This window comes from Achroia grisella, unplaced genomic scaffold, assembly GCF_030625045.1.
Source record: "Achroia grisella isolate CSIRO2021 unplaced genomic scaffold, CSIRO_AGI_Agris_v1 utg640, whole genome shotgun sequence".
NCBI lineage: Eukaryota > Metazoa > Arthropoda > Insecta > Lepidoptera > Pyralidae > Achroia > Achroia grisella.
This window is the reverse complement of record NW_026712977.1, coordinates 156,597-169,276: the sequence shown is the minus strand read 5'-3', so window position 1 is coordinate 169,276 and position 12,680 is coordinate 156,597. Positions and strand designations below refer to the sequence as shown.

At 32.3% G+C, this 12,680-nt stretch overlaps 1 protein-coding gene across 1 annotated transcript; it reads right to left on the bottom strand.

Annotated features, from left to right (window-relative positions):
- Positions 1-3,032: 3,032 nt before the first annotated feature.
- Positions 3,033-7,920, bottom strand: LOC131849255 (putative fatty acyl-CoA reductase CG5065). Its single transcript, XM_059199288.1, has 7 exons — positions 7,723-7,920; positions 6,956-7,264; positions 6,316-6,511; positions 5,615-5,813; positions 4,632-4,871; positions 3,649-3,906; positions 3,033-3,198 (listed from the first exon to the last, which is right to left on the bottom strand). Exons 1-7 carry the CDS (start codon positions 7,918-7,920, stop codon positions 3,033-3,035), a joined length of 1,566 nt encoding a protein of 521 aa, XP_059055271.1.
- Between the last annotated feature and the right edge of the window lie 4,760 nt (positions 7,921-12,680).

The following is a 12,680-nucleotide window of genomic DNA, read 5'->3' as shown; positions in this document are numbered from 1 at the left end:
GATTTCATTTATTAAAATACATCAACCTGGATAAAAGTGGTAATACATGCTATTAAATTATATAACCGCAAGTATGAGCTTTACAACAATATAAGGGGCTACACATGACAAAATCAGAAATATTATAATAGAGGATTCTACATTGCTTCGATTTCTGTATCCCCGCTGAGCTTTGTTTACTAATAACAGCTTTAGTGTTGGAACACTAAAGCTGTTATTTCCCCTGATTTTAGTTTCGTGTGTAAGCCTTTTGAGTTGGTCTCTAAGTCCAATTGAAACCAATAAGTCTAAGTCTCTAAGACCAATTAGTATTGTTGTTAAGTCCATGACAAGCGCACTAAGCTATCTTTATACAAAATTATAACAATTTACTTCTATATAATAAAAAAAACATTTACACGATAATAAACAATTAAGTACAATCAATACTATATAATGATAACTATAAAAATATATCTAACAAATATGATTACATCTTTCTACATCTATAAAATAGAAATTTTATTTCACTGTAAGCCCTAAATATACTCGGGTTTTATCCACTCAGAAAATATGCAAGAAACCTATTATAAAAAAAATATCGCGTGTTGTAATATTTGATGAAGATATGTATAAAACTATATATATATCTATAATATTTATTTATATAGTAGGTACGTACATTAAATAGCATCTTGATATAAGGTATGAAATGGATATAATATCTATTAATTAAAGTGTTCTTTATTGCACTTAATCTAATTAACAATATTCTAATTAGCACCTTATTGAACAAACTTAATTGACATGAGGTTTCGGTCATATACCTCGTATATAGTATTATCTTGATTTCTATACCTCCATTTTGACTAGTGTCATTATCTCGAGCCTCCAACCTCTATATTAAATTTAACTAATTAATTAGAGCAAGATAAAGATCATGAAGGAACATTAATTACTATTATATCGAGTGCTTATAAGTACGGGAGATTGTTTAATTAAATTGCGTCACATAGTCATATATTGGAAAAATTAATCTTATTGTGGTACTTAATAATAGAAAAATTAAAAATATATTGTGATACATTTTTTTTGTCAATAATTGATGAAAAGAAGATTAAATAAATGATCCTTCTTTTTCTCTAGAGATAATTATATTTCTTTATCTCTTTTTAGTCACACATTGGTTACACCTTTGAAAGTTAAATTAAATTTGATTTAGAAATTGTTTCATAATTGTGCGCGTATATTTATTGCAGGAAAACAATTTTGCGGTTAATTTTTTTTAGGCGTAGTGTTCCCTCTTGACTTTTCTTGTTCTAGCTTAATACTACATAACTAGCTCATAACTCTCATATATTGAAATATATCATATTATATTATTGTAGATATGTTATTTCGGAAATTTCGACCTTTAGATATTTTATACTTTAATCAAAATTTTACTCTCAAACATTGATTTGCGTAGTATTGCTCAAATTTCATTTCATTTCAGACATTATTTGAATATAAATCAAATAGAAATACCGAATTTGTAGATTGCATATAGAAACTTGTAATATTTAATTATATTAATTAGGATTAATAACATATTAACGATGTTCATATGAAATATACCCGTCACCTACTTGTGCATATCGTATGAATTATAAATGTAATTGTGTAAACTTGTAAAATAACCTTTAAATCAACCCCATAGATCGTGAATACCATTTTGGTAGTGCAACATCAAGGGTAACTTTCCTACAAATCCTACAATACAGCAATCTATCTCGGTAGTATATATATATATACCGAGTGTAATGTATATACACGGCAGCATGTGTCTATACAAACATATTCTGTTCAAAATTTTGTCTCGCGAAGTGTGTGAGTATGGATGGATGTTTGTTACTCTTTCACGCAAAAACTACTCAACGGATTTTGATGAAACTTTACAGTAATATACATAACTTATACATTAGAATAACATATAGGCTATAAATTTCATACGGGTAAAACCGCAGGCACAGCTAATAACTGTATATTATGGTACTATTATGTACATCATTAATATAACCTGTAGGTGTTATTAAGTCGAAATAACGTTTAATACTTCATTAACCATTAAAATGTGTTCTGTGTAATCGAAATATAATAAAAAGTACCGATCGAAATGTATTTAAAATTACCGACTGAACCTAAATCGTTTGAAATAACGATGTGCAATATGTCTTAGTCATGATTTTTTTGTAAGGGTGGTGGCAAACAAGCATATGTTTCAATTTCAGTCTTGTGGTTACAGATTAAAAATCATAGTAGGTAATATTTCTGCCGAACCAACCAACATTTTGTCCATCTGTCTGTCTATGCCCATTATGAGGCCATTCCATATTAACTTTTATATCAAATATTAACTAAATATCACATGACTAATTTACTAGATCTGTGATGTTACATATTTTAAGAGTTTTGTGTAATACGCACGTTTGTATAATAATTAGCCACATTTAAACCACTCGCATTATACATGTACAATGTATAATTTATAGTTGGTGTAAAATTTTATATAAATCGTTATTAGATAATTTTTTTACTTAGTTATTACTATTGTGTTTATTTTGCTACTTTTTACTATTGTGTTTATTATATATGTATTTTTTGATTTAACTGTGTTAAATCAAAAAATACAAATTTGAAATTTTATTATACTGTTGGAATGGCAAACAAACTCCTTGATTCCACTTATACATTGACATTCTGGAGGACTAAGGTCTCATTCCCCTTATGCCTTAAATGCACTACCTTATCTCACTCGTACAAAGTAGCCTATCAGCTTAAATCAGTACGCAGACGAAAAATAGTCTTATGTTTCCAAAGTACTCTGTGAATTTCTACATTAATTGCAAAATATTAAGGTTGAATATTCAAAATTTGTATATTTGAGTTAATACTGTTTGTTATTAAATGTGCGATATATAATTCGTACTAAAACCTGAAGCACTATTAAAAACGTTCAGTAACATACGTATTACAAGCTATATATATATGTTGCGACGGTTATGTAATTATGTCTAATTCTGGTTATCCCCGAACACAGTTTTGCCTACGAAAGGCAAGTACTTGACCACAGGAGCGCCATACGACAGCGTGACCTTGATGGGCTCGAACCACGACGCCAGGTACGAAATAACCAGCATCCAAAAGAAAAACTTGACGACGCAGTCCAATAGGAAGAGGCTGAAAACATTCACATATTAAATCAATAATCAAATGAACACAATCGATTCCTCTTTTTTCTTATATAGAAAGTAAGTTGGAGCTCAATTAAACTGTCGCCTATAACAACAAGCACGGTTGTGCCTACATACTAGTTGTTTGTCAATTTATATTCCTGACTGACAGTCTGGTGATGATAACACCGTTAACAAACCATATACATCTGAGAAATGGGGCAAGCTCACGCCCTTACGGTACAAGCTATGTCGAACACCACAGGGTCCCTTCTGGAAACCGTTATGGTTAATTTCTAGTGATTTTGCCACTACGTGCTAACTGATGCGACTATATGCATCCTACTATCATTCACTAACACCCCGCCATCATATACCGTTAGCGCAAAGGATGAAATATTTTAATATCATGCTTTAAAAAAAATCCATATATGTTTTACGTAGGTAGAATACTTACATGTTGTGATGGGCCCTGTTTCTTGACATTTTAGTAATGTCTTCCTTCAAACAGTACACGCGGCCGCCCTCGATGCATTTCCTCATATATTCCTCGCGGTCACTCGTCCTGTGATCCATATTGAAAATGACCTTCTCTTCGTCATTCAATTTTGTTTGGAGCGCGTCATAATTTGGACAAGGGAATGTCCACGGGCGCATAGTGAAATATTGCAACACTTCTAACCCTTGACTGATTCTGTCTTGAATCCTCACCATACTGAAATATATGTAAAAAAAATTGTAAAGACGATTTTTAAATAATGGTCTAATGGTCTACCTGGGCCGTCTCTGCTTTGCACTGGTGTACGTATATTATACATATAAAGTTCCTATAAATAATGTGTGTTTGAAATTATAGAATATCTAGAATAAACCCGCAATTATACAGGACTAATATATAGGTATTTTTTTTTAATTCACATACAAGATTTTAGAGCTACCTTCTAAGCTTACTTAATTTTTATAAATTAATATAATGACATAAATTCAAATTCAAATTCAAAAATCATTTATTCATGTAGGACATTTTAGCCGCTTATGAACGTCAAGTTTTGTAATTAATTTAATTCTTTATTAATACAAATTATTCCTATATAGTGTCATTGTAGTTAGTGTTTAGTTCTAGTAGGATGTATTGCTTAAATAGTTTATTTTATCTGTGTAAAGTTATATTCTCTGTAAGACATACAGTTTCGTAGACCTAATAAATAAAATAAAAAAAAATGTAATAGATGTAACAGAGCTACATGTTAGATAAATTTATTTTTATTTATAAATTGTTAGCGAAATCAAATTATGTTTATTTCACTTTTAAACAATAATTCTATATCATAAAATGTAATATATGCGTTCAATTTAAGATACAGAAGAACATAGGCTATTTGATTATGATCTTGTGAATAAATTCATTGGTGCAAGCTATATTAAGAAAAGTGTACTTACAATCGTTTTTGTCCTAAAAGAAGCATAAGTAAATCAATGAAATAAGCTGGTAGAAGATGGAACAAGACCCGGTAGAATTCGTGCATCACCCTGTTGGTAGTGATGTCTCCGTTGGGATACCACAATGGCCATTCCAGAGGATATTTACGTCCATAATATTTAGCTATATCTAACACTTCACCCCATGTCGTAGGATTTTGATGGCCATTATTCAGATTGTATACCGGAATGGTTGGAGATCTGGAAAATAATAATACCATTTAACAAGACTGACGACGATTCCAATGTACCGTCTCAGGATGACGTCCAAGTAGTTTAACACAATCCCATCGCTAGCAATGTAATGTACATTACATTGCTAGTTACGTCGGGTTTGACGTCAAGGTGGTTCCGCCAGGAAACATCATAATAAATACCTGGGGAAAATGTCACGATGGGGTAACTGACCTAACCTCGTGCTCATCATCCTCCACTGGTGTCCCGTCAGCGTAAACCGTCAGTTCAGACTGGTGCATCTTTTTATTATAATCCATTAAGAAAAATACTAGTGGGTATAGGTAAATGCAACCTCCGTGTACCATGGAAATCAACGTGGTTGGTTCCTGATAATAATAGCACAGCGGGCTAAATGACTCGATCTAAACGAATTTTCTCATGCTAGCATAACTTTTACTAGAGTTACTAAAATGCTATTTGGCGTACTTTCACACATACCAGTTCTTAATACATATACAAAGCGGAATTTGGTAATTTTGAAGAGAATTACTTGATACTGTGGCGTTATACCTTGCTCTTTAGAAGTATATAGCACCTAACTGTATGTGTCATGTGATTAAGTTCCATCAGTTTCCATACAGTCTGCCATCTGCTACTTTGGTATTTCAGTTACAGTTTAAGAATAAACGTCAAGAATGCTAAAGGTACGGTATCTTCCCTATTGCGATATTCGAGTACTTTATTTATTCTATAAAACATATACTAACTTCTCTTTCTTTGTGGCCTCGTACATTCCTATAGCGATCACAGCGTTGATGGCTGTATCTACAGGTATGACCTGTGCGAACAAACTGCCATCACATAGCATAGTGCGGATGACACCTTTGCCTGCTGCCAACATTAAACCCACTGGTCCATTCAGGTTATCCACCCAACCAGTCACTGGTTCGGTTACAGTCGGGCACACTGAAATACAAATAAGTAAACCATGTAATTTTTGGCGGAAACCAAATTAGTAATTCGTAATTGTTATGTTGTCTTACATAGTAGTGTTCATGGTTGTTAGTATTTATGGATTTAGATACTATAGATAGACGAAAATAGATACGTACAAATAGGATAATTTTGATGACTCTCTTGTTGATTCTTTGTTGACTGTCTTTGTTCAAACTCGCGTTATTAAGAACAAAATAAATTATTGTATGAAAATGTGCTATAGTCAGTCTCTGGATTGTCCAAACTCTGGGTCTCACAGTCTTTGGGTGTGGGAAAGTTTGACCTTATCAGTCTCTGCGTCTGTGAGAGTCTTGCCCCGTTAGTCACCGGATTAGCTAGTTCCCAGGTCTGCTAGAGTCTGGCCTCCTAAGTCTCTGGATTCGACAGCCACAGAGTATGCTAGTTTTTGAGTTTGCTTCTCTCAGAGTTCGACAGTTTCATGGTTTGCTAGTTCCATTAAACAATTACTCACCAATACTAGGACGTGCAATAACAACAGGCAGGTCTTCGTAAGCTTTCTCCACAACGTTTTCAGCTAACCTCTTCGAGTATGTGTAGCAGTTGGGGTGGCCTCCTAACAGCGATGGTGTTAATGCAGCCAGTTGTTTATCGTCCAACCATTCTATTATGCGCATTACGTCTTCGGGTCTGGCTGGTGGAGCATGCATCTGGAATTAGGAACGAAACATTTAATCTTTTGGATTTATTTTCCTTTATATTTCTATAACATTACTATTTTTTGATAACGACTTACCTTTGTTTTACATTGGACGACAGTCTATGTGATTTTAATATATATATTTATATGTATAATTAGATACATTTTTTTGTAAATACATGCATAGAAAACATCAACACTGTCCGAGCAATAGTACCCACACCATCAAAAGTAAAGTAGTGCTAAACCGCTAGAATATAGGGACCGACTATAAATAGGGCGGTATTTTTTTTTGCATGGAGTTATGAATTTCTTCCACTCTTTGTAAGATACTTTACACCAATGTATTAAAAATATGTAATGAAATAATGCTATTTTGATATTTTTTTTAAATCTGAGCATCAGGGAGAAAATTATCAATAGTAAAAATAGTAGTACAAAAAATTGTGCTTACCCTTTCCCCCAAAGATTCATAGTCCGGGTAACAGAATGCCGTGGAGAGATGAACGAAAATAGCCAAATTCTTCAATCTTCTCGCTACGTTCAACGCTCTGACTGTCCCAGAAGTGTTCATGTTCACGTTATCTTTCAGAGGAGCCTCCAGTCTCAAGGTGGCTGCAAAGTGGAAGAACACGGACACCTCCTTAGATAACTCCTCGATGTCAACATTTGATAAACTGAAGTTCTCAAATAAAACGTCGCCTTGTATAGCTTTAATTTTCTTCAATGCGGACGGACGTTCTTGTCTTAGACGATCGAACAGCTGCAACATAGAAAATGGAATTAGAATTAGGAAAAATACTGACAGTATCGTGTATATACATACAATGAATTCAAACACATTTGACTTTGAATCACTTCGTGAAGTACAGGTTACAAAGGTCTTAAGAATAGTAAGTTTCACTGACTTCTGCAATTACCCGTATAAATATGATTGAAAACAAAATATGTGTATTATTGTAGGTGTTGGATAATATATGGAAACAACTAATCTTCGTCATTCAGAAATCCATTTATGCTATAATAATTATCAATGATGTAGTCTGTTCAATTATTAGAAAACAAGTGATAAAATTTACTATATATTATAAATTTTAAAAATATATAAGATTGCTAAAAAATAAGACATACACATAAAGTTTAGACTTGAGGAAAGACTGTAAGTGCAATATTGGCCAAAAACAACTTTGAGGAATATAAAAAATATATGTAGCGACTTACCGCCAATCGTTGCATATCTTCTATGCGTTGGGTAACAGACTTCCCCCGTTTTGGTCTCATCAGGATGTAAATGTTCCCAAGATCAGGTACTGAATAGAGAAGTTTCTCAACCAGCACTTTGCCCATAAAACCAGTCCCACCGGTGAGGAGAATGCTTCGGCCCTTGTAGAAATCACGCACGGACATGTTGGCCTCCATAGCTGTTGAAGAAGTTACAATAAATTTAGTTGAGACTGGCATTATTATATTTTGATAAAAGTCCCTAAATAAATGAAAGAATAAAAAAAAATTGTTAGAATTGAATATACAATATTCGAGCCTATAGGCACGCCACTGCCTTGGGAGAGCCTGGGAGAGCTTGATACAACACTGAAACCTTCAAGAAATTAACTTATTCCTACTTAAAATGGCGACAACGTACTTACAATTCCCCTAGTTTTGAGGGTGGTGGTTATCAGAGTTTCGGGTCATATCTTTTTGTCTCGTAAGTAAATTCCGAACTGGATGTTAGATTTTGACTTATCGCAAGTGACTTTAATAGACGCATATGAATAAAGACACTCTGATGAGAACAATTTATTTATATTGCTCCTAGTAATTTAGGTTATGTATAATTTTCTTCTTACATATGTTAACCTACATTAATGAAGCTCTAAACAATAATGTAAATATAGTAATATAAAACAGTCTACACATACTTTAGAAGGAACCTTTTCTGAGATTTTTTAGCAACAAATCTATCGTGTCAATCAAACAAATTATGGCGAGTAAATGAATACGTAGTTCTGTAGTTTGAATGGTTAAACCATTCGAAAATGCCAATTGACCCCAAATAGTTTGCATAACTTTAGTAGAACAAGTATTGATCCATATCCACTCATCATTGCCCATATATGAGGTAGACTACGTGTTCGACCTCACTAGAACCTTGAATGACACGTGCAATCATTGCAAAGCTCTTGAATTAATTTTAGCCAAGATGATTTGTTGATAACGTGAACTGATGTTCACCTAAGACTAATCATATCATCATAGTATATTATAATTCATTGACCTCATATTTATAACTATGCAATGTTTGTATTAAGAAATTTATTCTATTTTTAGATTTAATGAGAAAGGATTTCGACAACGCCTAACGTTCATTTTTTATTAATGGATGTTATGACACAAATTCAGCCTTTAAGTAGGTGTATAATGTACATTAAATATAATACCTAATAATAACGGTGTACAATTCACACAGCGTCATCTAGTCTAATCAATTGTAGTTTGTATTGTATTGCTTGGGTAATAGACAACTTATAGAACTACTTAATATTAATTTTTGTACAAACACACAAAGAAAACACCCAGACCCATACAAACAATCATAATCATGAATACAATTATACCGTGCGAGAAATCGAACCAGCGACCATCGAAAGTAAGGCGATGGGCTATACTGTCGAGTCCGTAAAAAAGCTATTCAATGTATTCAAACAGTGGCATAATGTTACTGAGGTTAGGAGGGGACCATGTTTGTTTATTACGGGGTTAGTTGTTAACAGGTAATTTGGACTACCCATTAGCAATGTCGACCCTTCCTGGAAAACATAGAAACCTGCTTTTTTGTAAATTTTGAATATTAGCACGCGTTGCGGGAGCAGCTAGTATGTCTATACTAATATTGTAGATACGAATTTTTTTGTACAATAAAACGCTACTAAAGACGAGCTTAATGCTGTATGGCATTCTCTACCAACTAACCTTTAGATAGAAATAGAAAGCGTTATAGACGAAAAACTTACCGTATAATTAAATTATATAGATATAATATATTTAAGAGATGCTAAAAAAAAATATAAGTACTATGTATAATTTAAATACATAAATTACACATAATAAATAAATAATATATAAATGATAAATACATAAAGATATGTTCAAAAGGATCCACTGAACAAATTTTAAACATTATTTTACTAATGATAGCCACGTTATTTGTGGGTCATAGGCTGTATAACATCACACTGCGACCAGTAGGACCAGCGGAGCTGCAATGAAAAACATTGCAAAAACGGGGAAAATGTGTCACAGAAGAAATAGTACTGGTAAGGTAAGCTTACTAAGTTTATAAATGCGAAAGTTTGTGGATAAGTGAAAAGTATATATGGATGAATAGATATAATACTCTTTTACGCAAAAACTACTGAACGGATTTTGATGAGACTTATATAGATCAAATATCAGATTAACACACAGGCCATAAAAATTTGCATGCGCATGCGCAGTGACGCGCATCAGATAGTATACAATAAAGCGTAATTGAATAATTTAAAAACATTTTTATTAAGATAAGTTTTTTTAAAACATTTTTATTAAGATAAGTTATGATTAATAACTTATCTTAATAAAAAAACATTTTTATTGTTTTTTTTGTTTTAGTTTTTAAATTATCGGAATTTATATGGTAAAAATGATCTTATTGTAATTCGATAATAAAATATATAATATCAATACGACAAGTGTAGATGTCCTTGTTACTATGACGGTCAAAGTATAAACTAAATTGCATTTCTCAATATCATACTTATATCATAGATTTGGTAATGTAAAACGAAAGAAAAGAACGGGCGTGTTTCGTCGTGATTAACTTTCGCTTTTTCGGGTGCCCCAAATGGAAGCCAGCTTTAGGGTTGCCACTGTTTTTAAATAAATTTAAATTTTAAAAAGATTTTTTTTTTATTAAAGGAATATTGAATGTCCTATTTACTTACTTTATTTTTACTAATATTATAAAGTATAAGGTAGCTGGAACCACTCCACCGATATAGGAAATTCTTTGTTTGTCCCAAATATCCTTTATTCTTGAGTAATATCTTACTAATATTATAAGCACTAATGTTTGTAAGTACAGATGATTAGAAGGATGGATGGTTTTTTGATCCTCTGTCAAGCAAAGACTAAACGGATTTTGATGAAACTGTAGAGTAATATAGCTTATCTTACATCATAACAAAACATAGGCTACAAATTTCATGCGAGTGATACCGCGGGCACAGCTAGTTATGTCAAAATATACAAAACTTATAAGTCATTCATAATATAACTAGAGCATAAGTGTATTCATACTAGTCCATTTGCAAGAAAGTTGCATAATCATATTATTTATAAATTTTCTTTGGTATTATATATATAACTATAAATAGTTCAGTATAACAAATATTGACGTTGGGCACTCGTTAGTAAGTACAAGCATAATATTGTTCTCAAATTCCCATGCATACTGTTTAATTCTTGAAAATAGCTTTCAAAACCATGGATTGTATTTCTCAATTCTCGACAAACTCGCAAACATTTGAAGTGTTTTAAAATAGACGTTGTAATTAGCGTTAGTTCTGACTCAACATTGTATTGATGTAAAGTATACCGTTATTATTATTGTACAACAATGTATTGTTGCATTTTTTTTTATTTTCATGCAATGTACAAAATGATGCTTGTACTTTACATGTACATTATTTTTGACGGCCTTATGATGGCGTACGGGTATGGTGATCTAGCGGTTTAGCATTCGTTTAGCTGCTAAGCGAATGCTAACCTTCGGAAGTAAAGCTGCTAAACTTTAGCATTCCGCTATACTTCCGATTGTCGCGCTGTATGCATATTATGTATGCCTTTAAAAAATGTATCTAAGTAATTATATCAATTGTCTAGTACCCTTAACACAAGTTCTGCTTTGTTTGAATTATCTTGGTTTATTATATAATATTAATTAGTCATATAGTTAATCGGCAGATGTAACCTAGACTAAATACCCTCGTATCCTAGTATATATATTTTTAATTTTACTTAAAATAATTCGTATCCTGAATTGATTAATATATTAATAAAATACTATTAATAAAGTTCAAAAAGATGATATTGTTACATATGTTTATTTTATCACTATAAAGTATCCGCTAAAACAATGTTTTTTGAAAATTACAAGTTAAGTAAGTTAATTTATTATAATGCTACATCAGAGGTGGCAGCCCTATTGGCTTACGTACTATGAGTTGTGGGCGCGTTGTCTATCTACGCGTCATGGAACACGCGAATGACTGTACCACTCACTCAAATAGTAATGGCTAGAACCTCGTTGGAACGAATAATTAGACTAAAAAATGGCTTCCAAAGTTTATATTGAACAATGGAGTTCGTTGACCCGCTTTCGTTTACGATCATACTAAAATTACATAACGATTTGTTTATCTACCAGTTAGATACAATTGGAATGTTTTACCGCGTCATTTTAGATATTTTTTGTAGTATACTAGGTACCTCTGTTTCCTTGTTAAATATTAACATCCTCTACGAGAAGATAAATATGTAGATACCATACGGTCAGTCGGACCTATAGTATATCATTCATCATTGACACTATAGATAACCGATGTACCTATTGTGCATAAGGAAATCCTTTATTTAAATCCTTTTTCATACGAAGTCATTGTATGTTCACGATCAGTGTAACCTATTTGTTTGTAAACTCATTGGAGTAAAACAAATATTACATTTTAAATAAAGTGATCGCAATACACTAATGAATATCATATACTAATTCAGGCGTTCCTAAGATTATCTAGCACAAAATAGATAGACAAGAATTTTTATTTGTAACTTAGTACACACATATAGGCTTAATTACAAATACAATACAGATTATATAAACCAATGCAATACAATAGTCTTCGAGTATAGACAAGGAGACATTCTTTTGAGTTCTATTACAGTTAAATAATATAATAAATAAATAACTTTAACCCCCGGCAAGAAAAGCTTGTGTATGGGTACTAGACAACTACTATAAATACTTAGATACTCTTTTTTATTACGTACCTACATAATATACAGAGAAAACATCCAGACCGATACAAACATACTCACTCATGAATACAAATTTTAAACACTGTGCGGGCTATCAAAGCTGCTGC